At 42.3% G+C, this 23,001-nt stretch overlaps 1 protein-coding gene across 1 annotated transcript in view; it reads left to right on the forward strand.

Annotated features, from left to right (window-relative positions):
* EGF (epidermal growth factor) overlaps nt 1-22,185 on the forward strand; it is a 42,575-nt gene extending 20,390 nt beyond the window's left edge. The window contains exons 10-22 of the mRNA XM_035112448.2: nt 73-209; nt 2,460-2,608; nt 3,728-3,832; nt 5,550-5,773; nt 8,706-8,873; nt 10,080-10,232; nt 10,632-10,748; nt 11,210-11,335; nt 12,736-12,877; nt 15,258-15,422; nt 18,240-18,351; nt 19,855-19,954; nt 21,441-22,185. Coding sequence (XP_034968339.2) covers nt 73-209; nt 2,460-2,608; nt 3,728-3,832; nt 5,550-5,773; nt 8,706-8,873; nt 10,080-10,232; nt 10,632-10,748; nt 11,210-11,335; nt 12,736-12,877; nt 15,258-15,422; nt 18,240-18,351; nt 19,855-19,954; nt 21,441-21,445 — 1,703 coding nt within the window. The 3' untranslated portion in view covers nt 21,446-22,185. The remainder of the gene's footprint in view (nt 1-72; nt 210-2,459; nt 2,609-3,727; nt 3,833-5,549; nt 5,774-8,705; nt 8,874-10,079; nt 10,233-10,631; nt 10,749-11,209; nt 11,336-12,735; nt 12,878-15,257; nt 15,423-18,239; nt 18,352-19,854; nt 19,955-21,440) is intronic.
* The last annotated feature ends 816 nt before the right edge of the window (nt 22,186-23,001 follow it).

Here is a 23,001-nt window from a genome sequence, read left to right on the forward strand (position 1 = left end):
CTAAAGGTTTCTTCTCTAAAGATTATTATGGGACTAGAAGAGCTAACAAGCTATGAAATTTGTCACAAACAGGGCCGAAGCCATTTCTGTTGTTTGCACAGAGCCGAGAGATCCGCCGTATTGGTTTTGATGGAACAGATTACACAAATGTACTCGAGTGGCAGATGGGAGTAGTCTTAGCTCTTGACTATGACCCTGTTGAAAATAAGGTAAGGCTTTTACAAACTAGAGGATTTTGAAGTGTTGCAAGGACACTTGGCTTTTGCTTCTTTGCATTTTAACCTCTTGCTTACTGGTTCTCCTTGATGTGCATTAGTTTAGATTAGATTTTTTAAATTTCTGTACTGCTTGATATATTTAAAAATATCTCTAAGCTTGGTACAGAAAACTGAAGCAAAATCAAACAACTTAAACAAAACATTGTTGCACGCCACCCGTTCTCCGAGTGGTACGAAATTCATGGTGTTCCAGGCCCTTATCCAGGGTCTGTGCTTCCCTTTGGGAATGAGGCGCAGCGTAAACAATAGCAATATTACAAAAATACACAGTTACATATACTGTAAAAATGTTACATTAATACAAAGCTACTAGTATGTATAAATCAGTATCAAGCATTTTGCTTCCGACACAGCCTCCAGCTTCTCACCCAGGGTCCAACAAACTCACAGCTCACCCACAAAAATCTCACAATGAGAAGAGTTCTTGGAAACAACCGACGACCTGCTATCTTTTTAGATAATGTACCATATTTGGACACAGTTGCCTTGTGCTTATGTCTTATGATCTTAAGAATCCATCAATGGTTAAATGGGATTCCTCATTTGCTTTTGCTTTTTTTTAATTAAGTTTTTGAAATTTTTTTATACATATCAAACAAAACAATTTAAAACATTAAAATACAGAGTTACCCTTAGACCTCCTTCCCTCCCTCCATGGGTTCCATCTTTAAGATTAAATTTACTGCATCTTTTACCCTTATCTATCTATTATATAACCATAATTACCATAAAAAATTCACATTACAAGTGTCTTTACATCCCTGCCAAAGATTTTAACCATTTACAGTGTTCTTTTAAATAAATTACAAATTTACTCCAGTCTTTAGAAAATACTTGATCTTCCTGGTTTCAGATCTTCCCCGTCAGTTTTGCCATTTCCGCATACTCCATCAGTTTCACCTGTCATTCTTCTTTTGTGGTACTTCTCCTTCTTTCCATCTCTGGGCTAGTAGCATTCTCACTGCCGCCGTTGCATTCATAAAAAAGTTTTTTATCTTCTCTTGGGAACCCTTCACCTATTATATATTGTAAAAAGGCTTCTGGTTTTTTGACAAATGTATTTTTTTAATATTTTCTTTAACTCATTATATATCATTTACCAGAAAGTCTTTACCAATGTACATGTCCACCACATATGATAGAAAGTTCCCTCTTTCTCTCTATGTTTCCTTTAAGTTTTATTGTACCACAAATAAGCATGCCACCCAAATCTATTATCATGACCCTCCAAATCTAGTAAATCTGTATTTTTTTAACAAGATCCACTCCTGCAACCAGCAGAGACAGGACGCTTCATAATATAACTTCAAATCTGGCAAGGAGAAGCTTCCTGTCTCTTTAGAATCAGTTAGTAATTTATATTTTATTCTTGGAATAAAAAACCAGGAATTCCTCATTTGCAACCTGTAGTCTGACTTTCTCAATGCACTAACATGACTTATCTCTCATACTTGGCATTTCCAAATTTGTTTCAAAAGGTATCAGCAACCATACCCGCTGTTTTCAGTGTTCAGGGATGAAGGCCACTGTGTATGTAGCCAAAACAGTACCATCAATGCACGAGAGAGGCAGGAGCAGCCTCAAAGGAACCCCATGGTTTGCAGAACTTAAAACAAAAAGAAAAACTGCTGCCCCTTAGAAAACTAAAGGGGGGGACCCTAAGAAACACCCAAGAAAGACTGAGAATGAGCAATAGCCATGGAATGACTGCCAGTTGCCAGGTGGGAAAACTGAGGGGAAGAAGGAGTGGAATGGAGTATTTTGGAGCAGGGGGTAACTAACTGACTTGAGCACTGAACAGGAGCAGTCCGTACTGTAACCATTTGTTGCAGGTCCTTAGTTAAAACCTATCAGATTCCAGAATTATTTTATAGATTACTGATTGTTTCTCCTATTGCAAGTTGCTTGGCTGAAAGAGAAGCACAGGTTATTGAAGAGATGGTATATAGGGCAGTCAGGATTTACTTGCTAAGCATGCTCAGGCTGCAGAAGTCATTCTGGTTGAAGGATAAGTGCCTGCTTATTCGATCTGTAATCATGGGCTACAATTTTGTAATTACTCATTTATCCCCCCCCCCAAGAAATTTCATTGCTGATGGTAAAGCCACTAGATAAGGAAATCCTGCTCTCTAATAAGATGAGCAATAATCAGCTATAAACCTCCTGTTTTTCTCATTACAGATTTATTTTGCTCACACAGCCTTGAAGTGGATAGAGAGAACTAATCTGGATGGCTCAGATCGTGAAAATGTTATCCGCGAAGCAACGGAGAAACCTGAAGGACTCGCCATCGACTGGATTAACCGCAAATTGTATTGGACTGACTGGGGGTAGGTTTCTCTCACACACATATTACAGCAAACTTAATGCTGGCATAAGACAGTGTGGGAAATGAATGACTGGCAAAAGACTGGCGTAATTGAAATGTTGTTCTCAAAGATGCCAGTGTGCTCTTGTGTGCTTAAGGCATAACAGAAAGGCTTCGCAAATGGGAAATGCCATCGCTGCCCAGTGTCGAAGGGTCAGACAGACCTTTTTGCTGAACATTATTCTGCATAGAAGTGGTCATGAAAGGCAGTATCTGCATGAAGAGCAGATCTATACCTTTTGGGGCAATAAGATTAGTGATGGATCCGTGTCCCCTGCGTATATATTCTCTTAAGCCTCTTTTCTCTGAAATTACTACAGAAATTTCTCAGCTCTGGGGCACCATAAAGGAAGGGAACATTTTTTTAGTTAAATGAGGAAATCACAATGGAGTAGGTGTGGGAGACGCTGCACCCTTTTAAATCCAAGGTCAAAGAATTATGATGTCATGCCATGCCATGCCATGATATCATGTTATTAGCATTTAGTGATAATTCTGTGGTGCTTAAAAAGAAGTGTGCGACATGTTATAAGGAGATGTGTGCTATATATCAGCAAATTATGATGCAGGCTAATAATATTATCCCAATGTTATGGATGGGGGTGGATAAGGCAGCGGCTTGCTTAAGACAAACAATGGCTTTTGGGGACTGATATGTGGTTTTTAAACAGGGCAATTTGACTCATAGGTCATGCTCTTTAAAAAGGTAAAGCCCCCTGACAGTGAAGTTCAGTCGCAGACGACTCTGGGGTTGTGGCGCTCATCTCGCTTTACAGGTTAAGGGAGCCAGCGTTTGTCCGCAGACAGTTTGTGCTAAACCGGTTCTTGATCCTGATATAAGCTGTTATAATTACTGTTACAATTATATGCAGTAACATTAACAGAATGCCTGGTTGCAGGGACAAAGCAAAACTGAGAAGGAGATATCAGGAAGGGGGATAGGAGCAATGGAGCAGAACAAAACTGGATGGAAATATAGATGGTACCATGAACTGACTGTAGCCACAAACGAAAAGAGCAACAATTTATTTTGTTGGTAATGAAGTACTGTAATAACTAATCTATCTGCATGTGTACGCAGGAAGTCCCAAATTGAAAGTAGCAATCTGAATGGAATGCAGAGGAAAATAATTGTCTGGGAAGACGTGTCTCAGCCTCGGGGAATTGCTGTCCATCCATTCACTGAGTAAGAAGTGAAACTTTCTTTGAAACTGACAGCAGGAGATGCACAGACTAAAGAATAAAGCCAGTAGTGCAATTAGATTATTTTCGATTCTGGGCTTCAATGTCTTCTTTAGACTGCAATCCTAACCCCATTTACCTGGGAGCAGGTCTTATTGAATTCAGTGGGACTTACTTCTGAGAAGACGTGGTTAAGACTGCAGCCTTACAGGCTCGTTAGATGAAAATGTTTATAACTTTATTTAAAGAAAATATGGTTAGCCAACCCTGCTGTGTTGGGTGGGGCTGGGGGTTGATATTATGATCATTCTGCTGAGTGGGGTTCTGGACCTCTGCCCCCAAATCCTGCCCAGAATGCACCACTGAACAAAGTATGTGAAACTATTATTTTAGATTCATGTTTTGGCATGAATACCTTTACGGAGTGTGTCTACAAAGCTAAGCCACTCAACACAGGGATCATTTCGTTCTTTCTTTATAACCTGCTCTTGTCTGAGTGTTTTGATCCCAGAGAGGCAAAGGAACCAACTCCTAGGGGCCATGGGGGCTTTGGGCCCCACAATAAAATATTTGAGGGGGCTGAGCACAATCTTTGCCCACAAAGTTGATGAGCATTCCCGTTCAAATGACATTTTTGCACTGCATCCTGTGATTGATTATGCAGGGCAGGGCTTATCTGGGCCCCCACAATATTTTATTCAAGTTGGCACCCCTGCAGAGGAGGATGAAATAAAAAAATAGGCATTAAAATAATTCAAAGGGTCTTTTATCCTAGAGCATCTGTCCAGAATGACACCTGAGGTTGCGATGGTCTAATACAGGGAATCACACTCACATGGGAGATAAGGGAGTCACAGCTCATGATAGTTGCAGGAAATGCTTAGCCATGCCATTCATGGGCACCAATAAATGGAACCCAGATGTTACTATACACAGGAGTCAGACCAATTGGTTTATCTGGGTCAGCACTGCCTACATTGACTTGCAGGATTTCAGGCCATAGACATTCCCAGCTCTACCTAGAGATACTGGGGATTAAACCAGGGAATCTTCTGCATGCAAAGCAGATGCTAAACCATGGTTTGCAGTGGCATGGCAACGTTCAATTAACCACGTGGGTTTTTTTGTTGTTGTCTACTTCAGTTAAACCCAAAGGCTTTCCTTACAGCTGTCATGTGATGAACCTGTCACGAGAAAAGCATAATTGACAGTTTTAATCTGTGGAACTGGCACTGTTCTCCAATCATGCCTATCCAGACATGTAGAAGTCAACAATTTTATGATTCTGGTTTTGGCTTATTGTAGAAATAATCATTATTTCCTTTTTTAAAATATTATTTTAGCTCTGTCATTTATTGGCAATGCTAATGTTTGCAAATATAGCCTCCGGTTTACAAAAAAATAAAACAGTCAAATTATATAAATTCTATAGAAATAAAATAAAATAAAAATATTTCTCTTGGTGACCACTGTGGCTTGAAATGTGATTGCAGAAGTTGTCATGTGACTTTTGTTTTGTTTTGTCACAGCTCAAGCATCAGGGAGAGAATTTAACATACAAAATAAAAACCTCCCTGTATAATTGCTTACATTTATATCAGCCACAACAATAAATCCTGTAATGTATACAATGTTTTAAGTATTCCCCACCCCCCTCTTTTTACTGCATGGTGAAAGTGTGTGTGTGTGTTTTTTTTAATAAATCTTTTTCTTCAATAAAGGCAACTATTTTGGACAGACCTAGGGATTAATCCACGGATTGAAAGGTCTTCCCTACAAGGCTTTGATCGTCTCATTATAGTAGATTCCGATTTGCTTTGGCCCAGTGGAATAACGATTGACTACTTTGCTGACAAGCTATACTGGTGTGATGCAAAAAAGGCTGCTATTGAGACTTCAAATCTGGATGGTTCTGAACGGAAAATACTCACACAGAATGATGTAGGTGAGGCTTTGGGATTGACAGTTTTCTGATGATAGATGCAAGAGTTTCAGTGCATTGGTATGCTGCGCATATCGAAATATCAGTGAAAGGCCACCTTTCGAGTTAACCAGTGCATTCTGAATTCTACAGATTGATGCCAGTTGAAAATTCTTAACCCAGTTTCAGGAAACCTGCATATTTATTCTATGCTTTTACTGAAGTTATCAGTCTATATTGTGAACTGCTTTGAGCAAATTGGAGTGGAGTGGGTGAAAACATACGTACGGTATATTCAAAGATAACTATGGAAATAAGCTGCAGTTTTGCAACGGGAAAAGAGAAATGTGTAATAATATGAGAGGGGAACAGGCTTTTCTTTTTTTAAATGGAAAGGTTTACAAGAGACAACTAAAAATATACAGTAACTAGTTCTTTGCTGAACGTTCATGGCATGTTGTTCTTTTTTGCTACAAGCATTGCCATTTCAGACGGAAACCTTTTTCTTGCAGTTTGTTTATCAGCCTACAGCCATTCTTTCCCTGATTTGTTTCCTTGTTTCAGTGCTGCTTGAAAAGAACTTCACTGCTCTCACTTGAGTTGGGAATAAGGGAATATGTCCCTATTCCTCTGTCAGCTGAATCGAAGACCACTGGCTTGCTATGCTGTGTCAGTGCTTGTATGACAAGACTTTCTGAGCTGGCACAGCTTTCCATTTGTGTGCGGGTAGTCAGTTAAAGACCCCCCGAGTCAGTCACGACTGGACCTAATGGTCAGGGGTCCCTTTACCTTTACCTTAGTCAGTTAAAAAGGTAAAGGGACCCCTGACCGTTAGGTCCAGTTGCGGACGACTCTGGGTTTGCAGCGCTCATTTTGCTTTACTGGCCGAGGGAGCCGGCGTACAGCTTCCAGGTCATGTGGCCAGCATGACTAAGCCGCTTCTGGCGAACCAGAGCAGCGCACGGAAACGCCGTTTACCTTCCTGTCTGAGCAGTACCTATTTAGCTACTTGCACTTTGAGGTGCTTTCATACTGCTAGGTTGGCAGGAGCTGGGCCCGAGCAACAGGAGCTCACCCCGTCGCGGGGATTCAAACTGCTGACCTTCTGATTGGCAAGCCCTAGGCTCTGTGGTTTAGACCACAGCACCACCCATGTCCCTGTGAGGTAGTCAGTTACTCATGACTAATTGGGCAGTATGTGGCTGTGCCTCATAGAGACACACATCCAGATGTACATTCCACTGAAAGTGGGTAACAAATGTATACTATCCACATTCAGATTTGCATCTATGGATCTGCCATCTGTGATACATAGCTTGGCAAGTCGTGCAGCAGGGTGAACTGGTGTACTTCAGGCAGAACCAGGAAGGAAGTATAAATGAAGGCAGGAAAGAAGGAGCTGGGCTTCATTTTATGCTGCAACGGTCTTGGGTTGTCACCATTATTCTCAATTGGCTATGCCCAGTCCACATCCCCATTCCCCTTTTGCCCCAACCAGTCAACAATCTGTGACTAGAGCAGGACTAGTTAAAATGGGTGGAAGTTACAGGAGTGCGGGTTTTGGTGGAACATCAGGAGGAACGCCTTGACACTGGAACATGTTTCCTAGAAGGATGGTGAGCTCTCCCTTGCTGGAGATCTTCAAGTTGAGACTGAGCACCCATCTGTTGGAGATGCTTTAGCTCTGGATTTCCTGCTTTGAGCAGGGGCTTGGACTAGATGACCTACAACACCCTCCTCAACACTATCCTCCTATAATTTTCAGCATTAGTGTGGTTGCCTTGGCAATGGGGATGTATTCCTTTCTACCTTTAGCACCTACTTCATTGCAGTTTTACACCCTTTTGGAAAGAGTTGTGAAAAATCTTGGAAAACTGTGCATGTTCTTTCAGGGGAGAAAATGCTCACCCCACGACAGCCCCATTTTGGCTCAGCAGTACCATTAATATGCAAATGCTTTGACTGCAGATTTATTAGAGCAAGGATTCTTGCTGCAGTGCTACTGCCATCTACTGTTGCTCTTGGTGTTGTGATCTGTGAATAATGAGACACATCAATTGCAAGAACAGAATGGCTTTGCATTCCTTTTTGTTAAGAGGGGCTGAAAATATATCATAAAATTATAGCTCCTGATTTGGACACGGAAAGGTGTTGTTGTTGTTTTTTGTCCCTCATAAATTGGCATGGAATTAGATCATATGAAAACAAAAACAACTGAGTTAAAGAATTAAGTCTGTGGTGAAACTCAAACAATATGATTGATATAGAATCATAGGACTGGAAAAGGGATACAAAATCATTCACCCTATCCACTACCAAAAGCTCAGTTCTCTGTTCAGTTTACCTCTAGCTGCTACTGCAATTAACTTTGGCCATCTCAACCACGGTGTGCCACAAAGCAGAAATGCAACAGCAAGGTAACAGCAGCCTAAAAAATGCCACAGAGAAGAAAGAGCAGCTGACCTCCTATCCGCTGTGCATAATGCAACATGCAGCAGTTTTGAACTCCAGGAAAGTTACTTTGAACAGTGGAACAAGCTGTCAGCATATTTGTGACATTTCCTTCCTTGGAGGCTTCTATGCACTGAATAAGTTCTTGGTGGTGGATCAGGGATCGGCAATATGTCATGCCATGCCCTCCCATGGCAGCCAATTTTTTTACAAGCCCCCCCACCCATGACTGCCATTTTGTGACTGGCATCCAGAGCACTTTCTCAAAATTCCAAACACCCTCAGGGGTCTCAAAAGGTTGGCAACCCCTGCTGAATGTGCTTCCTCGGGAAAAGAGGTTGAACTGGGTGACCGGTGGGTTTTGCCCTATCTATGACAACCTTTGATCTATATACAATGCTAAGTATAATGTGAGGAATAGATGCTTGTGTGCATATTCATTGGTGTTTTCTTCAGTATGCTGGTGCAATGGAATTATAAAGAGCATACATATCTATATTTTTAGGCCATCCATTTGACATAACAGTGTTTGAGGATCACATTTGGATCTCTGACTGGGCAAGGCCTTCGTTGCTGAGAATGGACAAGAAGACTGGCCTAAATAGGGTCCGACTTGGGGGGAGCATGTTGAGACCCTCGTCATTGATCGTCATCCACCCCATATCAAAACCAGGTATATTTCAAGGGTTAGGCAGCTCTTTTCCTATTAGCTCCAGCTAACAGGGCCTATTAGGTAGGTTGACTGAATGAGCAGCAGAGTGGTAGGCTAGGTATTATTTGGCGAATGCTGTAGATAGTGAAGAAAGAGATGAATCCCTGGTGGCAAATGAGCTAGAGACCAACAACCCATGTGTGAAGTATCTTCTCAGTTGAATGTTGTTGCTATTACTCTGAATTTTGTGAGTGTCAGAGGAATCCCGTGTGAAATAAATATGTGTTATTTCACAACATGCAGACCCCTGCATGCTATTACTAGCCTGTTTGGTCCCAGAAACAAGCTGCATTTGCTTTCTTTTATAAATTGGAAAGCTGCATATACGACTGTGATATTTGCTCATCACCAGTCAGCTATGCAAGAAATCCAATGCATTGACTTTACACACATGAAAGGGCTTTTGAAGACAGCCCCTTCCCCCTGCAGCCCCTGAAAATTAACATTATGCAGTTGGGGGACTCTGCAGAATACGGAGGAGGAGAATGTAGGGAAAGAATGAATCAGCAAAAACGGCCTTTTCTCATCTACTCTTCTATAAGCATCATCACCATCACCATCACCAACAACAAATTTACCCACCCTTCAGCAGGAAGTTCTAGGGAAGGTTATAACATTTAAAATTGAAGAATTAAAAACAGTACTATCACAGGATTAGGGTAGGTCCTGAAAACACAAATCTCAGGTGTCAAGAGCAATTTAGGGGCTGCCACAGAGAATGCCCTCTCTTGGGTCACCCTCCCAAATTTCTGAGAGAGGTGGAACTAACTAAAAGGCCCTCTCTGCTGATCTTAACACCTGAGAAATTCTATAGGGAATGAGCAGTCCTTCAGATATTTGGGACCTTGGTCATTTAGGACTTTAAACACTAATGTGAGCACATTCAATTAGGCCTGGAAACAAACTGGAAGTCAAAGCAGCTGTTTTAGAACTGGGGTTATGTGGCAACCTCGGCAGTAATCTGACCACCACATTTTGGACCGGCTGAAATCACTGAGTCATCTTCAAGGGCAGCGCCATGTAGAGTGCATTGCCATATTCTCATCTGGAAGTCACTGGTGGAGGCATGTGCTGGATCAAAAGCCCTTCTGAGTGCGCGAGCCCCAGTTGGATGCCACCCTAGACCTAAACTTCAAAATGCTTTGAGTCTTATTGTTATTGTTTCAGGTTGCAGATTCACATCCAATGCAGGAGTGCTGACTAACAAGACATTATTAGCCCTGAAAACACACCACCAGCATCCTCTGAGTTCATACGGAGATAGCAGAGGAGATGGACAACAAATGAAACCAATGCTGACTGCTGAAATCGTGGTGTCTAGTAAAGATTGCAATTTCCTATTTCATAACTCCAGGGGGTGGTTGATTCACCCAGCAATGGGCAATTTGGTTTCAGACAGATATGCCCTGAATAGGCTTAAGAACAACTATTGATGTTAAAAGGCAGGGAGTCCCAGGGCATATCAAACACAAAAATAATTCGTTGCAAGTATATTTGAGGACATGTTTCTGCATAGCAAGAAAATGGAGGAAATCCAGGTTCAGTGGTGGAGAATGTCCTAGTAGGGAATATCATTTTAGGGGGTGAAATTTTTGCAAATTTCTTCAGTGAGAAGTGTATTGAAAGGTTGGCTCTAATTAATTTGTCCTGAGTAATGACCTATTCTGAGCACATGTACTATGAACAATGAGAATGAGCATGCTTTGTTTTGTGCCACAGACCAGGACAATTGCATATGGTTGGGATGTGATATCAACGCCCAGTGCATTTTGAATGAAGATGGCACTACTTGTCAATGCCAGGCAGGGTTCCTCATGGAAGGCCAACTTTGCTATGGTAATTTTAGTGTCACGTGTTTATTTTATTTTATTATTTTATTTTATTCATGTGGATATATGTATACAAGTTTTAAGGACTATTCGGCTCTCCCAAGGAGATGTACATATTTACCCCCTCCCACATATAGAGTTGTATCCCACTAAGAGGAGACCCATTTAAATCAATGGGCTTAGGGTAGTCAAATCCATTGATTTCAATGGGTCCATGCTGAGTATGACTTAGTTGGATGCGACCCACATTATACAAAAAAGCAAATATCAGTGGTCAGGGATCATGAGAGTCATAGTCCAAAACCGAATGGGGAGCCAAGGTTGAGAAAGCTTGATCTAGACTTAAAAACAGTTACATTTTCGAATGCAGTCAACACTGTTTTCAATCTAGTTCTTACCCAAAAAACAAAAAACACCCCAAACCCTTTCCATTCCTTCTCACAGCTTTTAACCTTGTTTCTGTTGTAGATGTTGATGAGTGTGCTTTCGGCATGGACACATGCGATCGGAGCTTGTCGACGTGTATCAATACCGAAGGCAGCTACTTTTGTGAGTGCCTTGTGGGATATACGGGAGACGGGCTTCGTTGCTCTGGTGAGTGGATGGAAGGGCTGTTCCCGCTTGCCCTCTAAAATCTTGCACATGGGATGATTTGCTGATAATCTGCAAATGGATTTTTGTGGCAGGCTTCTGAATGACATCCCAAATCGAACATGAGCTATTTTTCTTAGGGTTGTAGTGATGCAACTTTGACCTGTTGATTCTGCATTCTATGTATTCCCCTTTTGTGGTACAGTCTAGCCCAGGCGTAGTCAACCTTTTTATACCTACCACCCACTAATGCATCTTTCTTGATGGTGAAATTTCCTTACCGCCCACCAGTGCTCGATGGAAGGAGGATTCAGCTTGTGCCGTAGAACCCCCTACTGCCCACCTAGAATCCTGAAACGCCCACTAGTGGGCGGTAGAGACCAGGCTGACAACCCCTGGTCTAGCCTGTACCACTAGGCAGCTCTACCACAAACCTTGCTTTTCAACCTCTAAGCTAGTGGGTTAGGGCTCCCCCCACTAATTAGAAGATAGATTTTCCTTGCAACACGCATCCAAATATTATGATGTAAAAAATAAATTTAAAAATGCATCAATGTGTTTGTAATTTCTATATAAACTAGCCTTTAGGGCCTTCTGTGCCAAAGCTAAACTTCTGAGCTCCAATTATGCTCTCCTTTTGATGTGTGCAGCAGCAACACTTCATCTATATGTAAAGCCTTCAGTTGCCGCCTTGTGAACTGGATGTTTTCTTCTCCTTTTGTTAGGCAGATCTATTGGAAGGGGGCGGGGTGGGGGAAAGAATGACCCGACGGAGATTTATTGGAAATCATTACCATGCATATAAACGAAAGCAAAGTATTGAGTCAGTTATAATACTCAGCAAATAATTTTATGTTGGTTTAATAGTCATGAGATTCAGAGTGCTGACATTTACAATCTGAATACATTTAAACCCATGTTCGCAATTAAGGCCAGACTCACTGATCCCCACAACTAGGTCTGGCATTATTCTATCACTATGCTGTATACTGCTTTTATTCTCCCAGTATCTCAGGATTTTGTTCTCATTTCATTTGTAGCCTGTGTGCTGCCTTTCTATGTGACTACTCAAAGTAGTACAGTAGAAATGACAAGCTACGCCACAAAAATCATATTGTCATCTTAGAAGACTTTGAAATATAATTAAAATAAACAATTATAACAATTCAAGAATCCATTTCGCATATAGTAGTGTGAGATCATAGGAAAAAAAGTTTTTATTTCTCACATTTCTTTTATCTTGAAAGCCCTCTAGGTCTCTTTACTGGTTCTTAGAACTTCTCTTCCATGACATCGCAACTCCCCTGCATTATAGTATAAATCACCAGCTTGTCCAAACCAGTTCTCTCTTTTTTCCCTTAAAAAACCCAAAACAAAAACAATCGTGGAATACTGTGTTTCAGAACCTGCCATGTCTCCTACCACTGCAACACGCGATGAGTCCACCGTATCTGAGCAAGAAAGTTCTGCTGGCTGCCCTCCATCTTACTGTCTCCATGAGGGAGTTTGTGTTTATTTTTTTGATCTGCAAGCTTTTGCATGCAAGTAAGTGGAGAACTCTTGTGCTGCAAGGGCAGTCAAAGACATTTTGTTGCCCCCATCCTGCAAGTATCATAGGCAAGTTGAGTTATTCTGAAACCTGAGGCAGAAAATCCCACAAGCACCTCTCTTTCTCCATGGCAGTAAAAATACAACCACAATAACACATTAAATAACTAACAATTTGCTGCCCGTTCATGACATCCCAAATTGGCTACCCGAGGCAGCTCTCTCACTCTGCCTAATGGCAGGGCCGGCCCTGCTGTGGGTTTTCCACTTGTTGCAGTGGGAATTCTTTTGTCCATGACATCTAATATTTTGGTTGGGGCTCAGTGGAATAACATCTAGGTTAAACAGTGTTGCTGAACATGTTAATAATATATTAGTGTTTAGCAGAGGCATAGGGGGGGCATAATTTGAGCCTATAACAGTCAGCCATTGGGCACATTCACCAAACCTCATGGAGAATAAGCACATAATTCTTCTGTGAAGAGGGAATTGTGATCAGCCAAGCAGCAGGAAGAAGGGAGGTCTGCTTTTTTTCATGTACAGAATTCAACAGAGATATTGACCAAGAGAGGCACACAATTCCCACTACATGAAATGATTATATGTACATTCTCCATGAGAACGCCCCCCCCGTCCCAAGTTAATCATCTTAACGATGTCAAGATGTGTGATATCACCAACAACAGTTAAGAATTTAATTCACTTCCAGTAATTTCTGAATTTCCTTTCCTTCTGACCTCCCTGTTTACAATTCACTCCTGCTCCTATGCTTGCAACTCAGGATGACACTTCATGCATCTGATTAAATGGAAAGATTCTGTTATAATAAATATTTTCAATTTTTTGAAAATAAATTCACACTAGGTGGCAGTGTTTCACCATTCTTCACCAACACATGCACACTCTTGGTCCCACAGAAAATCTAGCAGGAAATGCACACGCACGCACGCACGCACGCACGCACGCACACACACACACACTTCTGCCTTATGTTTCAAGTAGACAAACTACATAGTTTCTGACTTACTTTGGGAAGCATGCCTGAGATATAAAGTTATTAATATGGCTCACCAGTGTTTAGATATCAGCATACAGTGGAACCTCGGTTTATGAACACCTCAGTTTATGAATTTTCGGTTTACGAATGCTGCGGACCCATCTGGAATGGATTAATTCACTTTCCATTACTTTCAGTGGGAAAGTTCGCTTCAGTTTATGAACGTTTCAGTTTATGAACAGACTTCCGGAACCAATTACACCCATGCTTCGGGTTAAGTACGCTTCAGGTTGAGTACTCCACGGACCCGTCTGGAACGGATTAATCCACTTTCCATTACTTTCAATGGGAAAGTTCGCTTCAGTTTATGAACGCTTCAGTTTAAGTACTCCGTGGACCGCCTGGAACGGATTAATCCACTTTCCATTACTTTCAATGGGAAAGTTCGCTTCAGTTTATGAACAGACTTTCGGAACCAATTGTGTTCATAAACCGAGGTACCACTGTATATATGTTCCTAGCCTAGTGATATAAACTATCTTGTAAAGCTGACTTAATTCTTCAGATGTGTGTGGTGGTACTGCTAGATGGAAGGTGTGATGAATTTACAGAGCTCAACAAAAGTGAGGGTGCTTCTAGACGGTAGTTTAATATTACAAATGGGTAGTTCAGATATTGCAGATGGATCATTGGCAACAGCTACCCTAAAACCGCTTCTGCTGCAAGGAAGGCAATTGTGAGCAAGCAGCAGCTTGCAGCGGGGGAGAGACACTGTGAATAATACTATTTCTGTTCTCCTCCTTGTATGTTTAAGTAGTGTTTGAAAAACCCCAACTAATCAGCCTCATCCCCAAATTCATCTGGCACTAGATCTGGGGTAGGTGGTCCCAAGGTTGGCACAGGGTGGGGGGCAGGCTTGGTCCAATCCAGGGTCCACAGGGTGGATGGGGCGTGTGTCTGTGCACAGCCATAATTTTAATGCCAATTCTGCTGTGGCAAAAAATGTGTAAGCATGAGGAGCGCCTTTCCACAATCAGCATCCATCTGCAAACACCCTTTGTGTTTATTATTTGTTCATGGCTTCTCTGCACAGTATAGTTTGGAGTAAAATTGGCTCCAGAGGGTGTCTTTGCTCAGCAGGAAATAGCTCATTTTAATTTCCTTTCCTGGTGGTTTCAAGAAAACCTCATTTTAAAAGTGCTCCACTGGCTGCAGTTGACACCCTCCTGGAACCATTAGCAAAGCCCACAATGATTTTGACTGCTTTAGATTACCCCAATCCAAGGTTTCTGGAATGGCTGGAATTTGGTGGAATTAAACCATGATGGTGATCTTTGCAGTATTCTCCTTTATTGGCTGCTGTGTCTCCTCGTTTGACAGCTGTCCCAAAGGCTACCTGGGAGAGCGCTGCCAGTTCAGTGACTTAGAGTGGTGGGAGCAGCAGCAAGTGATGCAAAGAAACAACCAGAACATGATCACTGCAGCTTGCTTGGCCATGTTGCTCCTGGCCTTCCTCCTTGGAGTTGCCGCTGTCTACTGCTACAGGTAAAACTATCTGCAAAACCTGCCACAGTGCCCCTCCAGACAACCTATTTATTGAGCATTCACCCTGAGTTGCTTGCACAAAGCTTACACAGAAGTTAGGTTATACCCAGTCTTTACCAAGCATTGGTTCCGATTTGTTTGTGGCCACTTCCACCAGCTCCATCTAGCACAGCCAGTGGCCCAGGATGATGGGGGTTGAGGACCAATAATACCTCAAGGCAGGGATATCACTATTAGGTGAGCAACAGGCAGCAATGATGCAATAAGGTTGGTGAAGTATCACAGCACAACTCATAATGTGGAATGCTGTCTGGAGGGTCCATTAAAAGTCCACCATTAATGCACTACAGTATTATTGCCTCAATGACATACATACACCCACAAAAATGCATCAACTTAGAGTGGCCCTGAGTCACCCAGTGCACTGTTCTCATGCAAAGTTACATGCATACTTTAGACTGCATGCGAGCTGCTTTCATACATAGTGCTGCTTTCGTGCCTCATAGATTTCTGTGGCCTGGTTTTAGAGTACTATAACGAAAACTGATCGCTGATTGTCCTGCTTTCACCACTTCCCAACAACCTGAGTGATTGATGTGGAATCACTACATGACACTGAGGCTACCAAATTGGTTGGTGAACTAGCTCTAAAACTATCATTTTAACAACACTGGAAATATTGGGGTGTGTGTGTGTGTATTTGGGTGCCTTGATTCATGTACTCTTCTTTCTTCTTTCTCCTTCTGCAACCTGTTCTCACTTAGAAACAAAAATAAAAAGTCATTGTTTTGCCCTGATTTACTTTCCTCCTTTACCAAATGGTTTTGATCAATATAACTGTTTATCTTGAAAGCAAGTTTTCAATTACATGCTCGGCTGGGTTTGTACTACAGCTATTAGTAGCCTAACTAGATCAAAATGAAACCACTGATCTAAATCCCCCTTTAACTGGAGTCCAGAAACCAATATTTGGATTGGGATTGCTATTTCATTTTTGCTCATACTCTGCTGTATTTTAAGACCTATCGATTAAGTTCCATGAGCAGGTCAGTAAAAGTCCTTCCCTTCATCCATAAAACATAAACTCATCTTGCCCCTTAATGTGAGGCTTGCAGGAATAAAAAATGAGCTGCAGGGATAAGACTTTTTAAAGACCAAGCCCTACAAACAAGACACACACACACACACACACACACACACACACACACACACACACAGCCAACTCTCCTGTATTTACCTATTCAGAACATTTACAGGAGGGTACTGCTTGGTCCCTGCTCCTGCCAACCTAGCAGTTCGAAAGCACGTCAAAGTGCAAGTAGATAAATAGGTACCACTCCGGCAGGAAGGTAAACGCCGTTTCCGTGCGCTGCTCTGGTTCGCCAGAAGCGGCTTAGTTATGCTGGCCACATGACCCGGAAAATGTACGCTGGCTCCCTTGGCCTATAGAGCGAGATGAGCGCCACAACCCCAGAGTCATCCGAGACTGGACCTAACAGTCAGGGGTCCCTTTACCTTTACCTTACTGCAACCAAAGGTTGCCATGTGGAATACTCTTGTTCAGACATGCCATCTTTAAGGATACTCCTGCTTCCAGGTTCCCCAGAAATAATTAGCCAGCATTCTGTGGGCAGTGAGCATGTTTAGTCCTCATTGGGGGGCCCTGGCTTGTTTTCTTCTTCTAAAAAAATGTATTTCTAAAAAAAATGGTTTACACTAAGCCTGCTAAAGCTCCATCTTGTGTGGTCATCATGGTGCTGTTTTGACTACATAAGGATGCACATTCAAAAAATTAACTCAGTAGGCTTTGGAAGGATGAGCCTCTGTGCCAGTGTAATCCATAGCTAGCTAAATGGTGCTACACTCAGGTGGTTCTTTATGGGAAAATGTGTGCTGGATTCAAGAGTCCAGCCTCCCAATTTTTATAACCCACAATTCGGCCAGCATTGGGGGATATGGACACCATTTCCCAAAGATTCATATCGAAGGGTATGGCATTTGAAGGTGGAAGAAACCAAAATGGTCAAAGGCCTGGAAACGATGCCTTATGAGGAACGGCTTAGGGAGCTGGGTATGTTTAGCCCGTAGAAGAGAAGGTTAAGGGGTGATATGATAGCCATGTTCAAGTATATAAAAGGATGTCATATAGAAGAGGGTGAAAGGTTGTTTTCTGCTGCTCAAGAGAAGCGGACACGGAGCAATGGATTAAAGCTACAAGAAAGAAGATTCCACCTAAACATTAGGAAGAACTTCCTGACAGTAAGAGCTGTTCGGCAGTGGGATTTGCTGCCAAGGAGTGTGGTGGAGTCTCCTTCTTTGGAGGTCTTTAAGTGGAGGCTTGACAGCCATCCGTCAGGAATGCTTTGATGGTGTTTCCTGCTTGGCAGGGGGTTGGACTGGATGGCCCTTGTGGTCTCTTCCAACTCTATGATTGTACGATTCTAGTGGCATGCTTCTGGCAGGGGGATGGCCACTTCAGAGAGCAACCACTTTTGCATCTAACTGTAGGTTGAATTGTGTCCCAGCTTGTGGTGCCCTACAGATGCCGCTGCACTACAGCTCCCATCATCTCTGAACTGGCTGGGGCTGATGGGAGTTGTAGTCCGCCAACTTCTGGAGGGCTATCCCATTGGCTACCCCTGCAGTATTGAGTGCCAACTCATCAGCTGAAGAGCAATGCTAGATTACATTGGTTCCTGGTAGTGATGAAAGGACACTCAGCTGCCAAAACAAATGGAGTGTTTGAGCTGTGTTGCGTGGCCAGTATCCCTTTCCCCTGAGGGCGTCTTATTTTTTTGGCTCCTTTCTCTTTTTCAGTAGACACAGGAGGTTTTTCAAGAAGGAGCCATACATAGAATCAACACAAGAGACTAGCAGCAGCAGCAGCGCTGACAGCAGGAACACGAAGCTCCCCAGCAACGAGCCGCTGGTAATTCTATATTAACACGTGGAGTGGTGAGAGAAGGAGAAAGGATGAAAGGGATCCACTTGAGATTATCCATCAAATAATTCACATCTTAAATATATTAAATAACTGCTGGGGTCATCAAGTGCTTAGCTATGAACCCCAGTTCCTCTTACCTCATTGTTATGTTATCCTTCTAAGTTCACAGCTGCCTGGGTGCGTTGTGGGCAGGAGACAGTGTTATTGTTAGCTCGGCACACAACAGTTGGAGGGGATGTGTTCTAAATTAAGGAATACCGATGTGATGACATGCCTGATTCGCACAGCAGAGATGTAAATGGGTTTTGTTTCTTAGAGACCGAGCCTGCAATCCCGAAACCAGTTAGGCATGCTTGCTCACCACCCAAGTCCAGGAGTCCGAAGCATGCTCAAGCTGGTACCAAATTGCAGCTCACAGATCCTGTGTGCTACCTAGGGATGTTTGGTTTGGAAGGGATGAAATGCCTTTGCATCAGAAGCAGCTTTGTATTTATTTCGGCAGCTGAGGAGTGAAACAAAGAGAATGATAAATGAGCTGATGAGATCACCTCATGTTCCTTGTTAACTTTTACATGGAGGCCAGTTTTATACCACCCTGACAGAATAAAGGTGCCTTAATGGTGCATTTTGCACCAAAGGTTTTATTTTACGACCTGCATTATTTGTGGCAATAGGTGAAAAATGTAATTTGTCATCTCATCTAGAACTTCTAGAACCAGAATGATGTATTAGAATTGCAACCACCTTGTTTACGTCAAGCTGTTTGTTATCGCTGAATAAGGCTGCCCTTTGCAGTAGTTCCTGCTGCAGTTAATCTTGGCTAGTAATATAATTGTCATTGAGTATGAGGGTTAATTAAACATCTAAACAGTGGACTGAGTCAATAAAATCAAATCTAACTTAATCTGCTGTGATGTATTTTTCACTGTTGATTTTCTCTCTGCTGCGTTGCTTTACTTGATAGTGAAATTATTAGCAGCAGTTGGTAGGATCCAAATCTGTTAAGTTTTTGTGGCTATGCCTTGAAGTAAGTCCATGAAATAATAATATTTTTTTTAAAAAAATGGAAACCTGGAGAGCCTGTGACTCTCCATATGCTGGATGGCTGAATAAGTGGCAGTCCATATGTTGCCACACTCCAACTTCCATCATCTCCAGCCAGGGGGATGGGGATTGGAGTCCAACATCTGGAGAGCTCTTATCTCTGCCATATTTAAATGACAGGTAGGTAGCCGTGTTGGTCTGAGTCGAAGCAAAATAAAAAAATTCCTTCAGTAGCACCTTAAAGACCAACTAAGTTTATATTTTGGTATGAGCTTTCGTGTGCATGCACACGAAAGCTCATACCAAAATATAAACTTAGTTGGTCTTTAAGGTGCTACTGAAGGAATATTTAAATGAATGAGCCCCCTTCATTTCAATAAAGCTTGCATATAAGAACGTTACGTGCTTATACAAACTCACATGTGCACATTGCCTGTTTTGTAGTTCATTGTAATGGCATGTGATGACAACAGTGAAGGCAGACCCACTGATGGAACGGACTGCGATACAAAAGATCTTGATTATTTCTGCCTTTCAGAACCCTGTGAGTAGATTTTCTTTATTTTTGGCAAATGTCTTTACCTTAAAAGTATAGCAAAAGGAAAGATAAGCAGAGCTTTTCAGGTCAGATTCTTCAGTTGTCTGCATAGTTTGAGTACCATCACAATCCTTACTTGGAACTACATGAGAAGTGACTTCTGAGAAATGGCTGCCTTGAAAGTAGGGATGGCTGATTCGGTCAATTTCAGCTCCTTTCAATTTCTCATCTTCACTTCAGTTCTTCACTTTTCCATGTGACTTTGCATTAAAAACCAAAGAACTTGAGGCTACTGCCACTGCTCACGCTAATCGACAATCCCACCTATCCCTTTCCCTTTCCACCCATCTGTCCAACCCCCTCCCTTTACACCTCACCCACCCCCTTGCCTATCCTCTCCAGCTCACCCAAAGACCCACACTTCTGGCACCATCCCTTACATGTTAAGTATAATTGCACTCTGAAATGGAGAATGCCTGTATGTTGCTAAGGGTTTAACGTTGGAGAATTCCATTGGAGTATGTTCATGGCCACCTCATGAGAAGAGAAGACTCCCTGGAAAAGACCCTGATGTTGGGAAAGATGGAGGGCACAAGGAGAAGGGGACGACAGAGGACGAGATGGTTGGACAGTGTTCTCAAAGCCACCAACATGAGTCTGACCAAACTGCGGGAGGCAGTGGAAGACAGGCATGCCTGGCGTGCTCTGGTCCATGGGGTCACGAAGAGTCAGACACGACTAAACAACTAAACAACAACAAAGCTAGAAGAGGGCTCTCTGAGCTTCTAGCTGAGTTGATAATCAACATTAGATGTTCTCTGCTAGCAGTCACGTGAGTGTTTAACCTTGAAACATGTGATTAAGGTATTCAATTGCAAATCTCCATTTTGAAAGGTTTTTTTTTGTTCCCAGGCACAGGGAGAGAAAGATGTGATAAGATGCCTCTCCAGCAGCTGCATACCCTTAGGCTGGATGCAGTCTAATGCAAGCTATGGGAGAGACAGAGTTTTGACCTTTGCTCTGATCCTAATTGTTATCTATATATCTAAAAAGAAGAAGAACCTATGCTTGAATATGTATATCCTTTATATAGCTTTCTGGGTGCATCATTGATGGTTTTTGTACCTGTTTTGAAAAAGTTCTGGTTAGTAAAGCTTTGAATAATATTTATGGGTCTGGACATTTTTTATTCCAAAAGGATTCAGTTTTTATGCATCCAGTTGCTTCAAGTTATACAATACTGTATTAATATCTGCAATATTGCATCATACCGGCTCTCAGAACTGCCATTCCTGTCTATTTCTGGAGCCGTTTGCACACGTGTTAGATACATAAGAAAAATTGGATCAGAATGAAGGTCCACCTAGTCCTGTATTCTGTCACTCACAGTGGCCAATCACATGTCTATGGGAAGCCGGATATGAGCACACTAGCCTTTTCCTGAAGCTTTTTACACCAAGAATAACTGTTCTCTTTTTTTCTTCTTGTCCAGCTTGAGCAAAGGAAGTGTGGTCCACCAATGTTGGCAAAGGAAACAACAGATCTGGCTTCTCCCTTAGAATCTGTCTCCAGCTGCCTGAAAACCTTTGCCTTTGCCTTGTAACTCAGAAAATGACTTTCAGCTTCTTCAGTGGAATGCCAGCCCTAAACACCACCAAAAGTGATCCTCGCTCCACATCCTCATACATCAGGATGGGCGAATCTGTCAAGTTTTCCAGTTTGTTTCTCCACATCAGTTTGCAAAAAGAAAAGAAAAAAGTATTTTTGCATGAATTTCTTCCACTACACACATATTTGTACGCAGTTTTGACTAATATATCAATTTTTGTGCAATATGACATCTTTGTGCATTATATTTGCTAATATATACATTTCTAGGCACATTTCTGTGTAGACACCACTTGGCTGGAGAACTGCACCAGAAAATTCTCAGAAGTGTAACTTTCGAAGGCTGGCTGTCAGTGCCTGTATTCTTTCAGAAAGTGTGAATTAGGTAGGTTCACTTTATATGTGAATTCTGTTTCTCCCCCATCCCTACTCACACAGCCAGTTAATGAAAGCAGATTCAATAACCTTCCAGCTATGCCTTGTTATGTAACTGGAATGTGTGATCTTTCAAAAGAACTATTTTATGAAAATTAATTTGCATGCATGTATAACAAAGGTTTTTTAAGGGACCCAGGTGGCGCTGTGGTTAAACCACTGAGCCTAGGGCTTGCTGATCAGAAGGTCAGCGGTTCGAATCGCTGCGACGGGGTGAGCTCCCATTGCTTGGTCCCAGCTCCTGCCAACCTAGCAGTTCGAAAGCACATCAAAATGCAAGTAGATAAATAGGAACCGCTACAGCGGGAAGGTAAACGGCGTTTCCATGTGCTGCTCTGGTTTGCCAGAAGCGGCTTTGTCATGTTGACCACATGACCTGGAAGCTATACGCCGGCTCCCTCGGCCAATAATGCGAGATGAGCGCGCAACCCCAGAGTCGGTCACGACTGGACCTAATGGTCAGGGGTCCCTTTACCTTTTTAACAAAGGTTTAAAATATTATCCCCCCAACCCTGTCCCCAAAAGTACTTTTCTATATATGAAGTTGGCCAGTATTTTTAATGCAGGCGAAAATAGTTTTCTGGAAAGGGAAATAATGCAGCTTTGGAAGGATTTCCAAAGAGGTTGGAAGGTTGCATTTGAAGATGGGAGATTCACATATTACATGCCCCAACTCAAAAACAACAATCCTGGATGAAGTATTAGGGCTATATTGCAGGTTCTTCACCTCTGCCTTATTGAAATGAATATGAGTTTATGAGCTGAAGATGTTAGAAAAGCTTTTTGTACTTGTCCCGACTATCATTTATCAACCCTATACATAGTTGATCACATGGCATTGATTAGGAGGCTAAGGGCTCCCCGTCTTGTGCTCAATCAAGCACATTCAGGCTGAAATGGAAGGAACCATTTATCTTCCAGCAACTGCTTGAACCACTTTTCTGAGGCCAACGCTGGGAATTCTGGTTCTATATATCATGCACACAGCACACTGCAGAGAGAGAGAAGGG

This window comes from Zootoca vivipara, chromosome 9 (assembly GCF_963506605.1).
Source record: "Zootoca vivipara chromosome 9, rZooViv1.1, whole genome shotgun sequence".
Taxonomy (NCBI): Eukaryota; Metazoa; Chordata; class Lepidosauria; order Squamata; family Lacertidae; genus Zootoca; species Zootoca vivipara.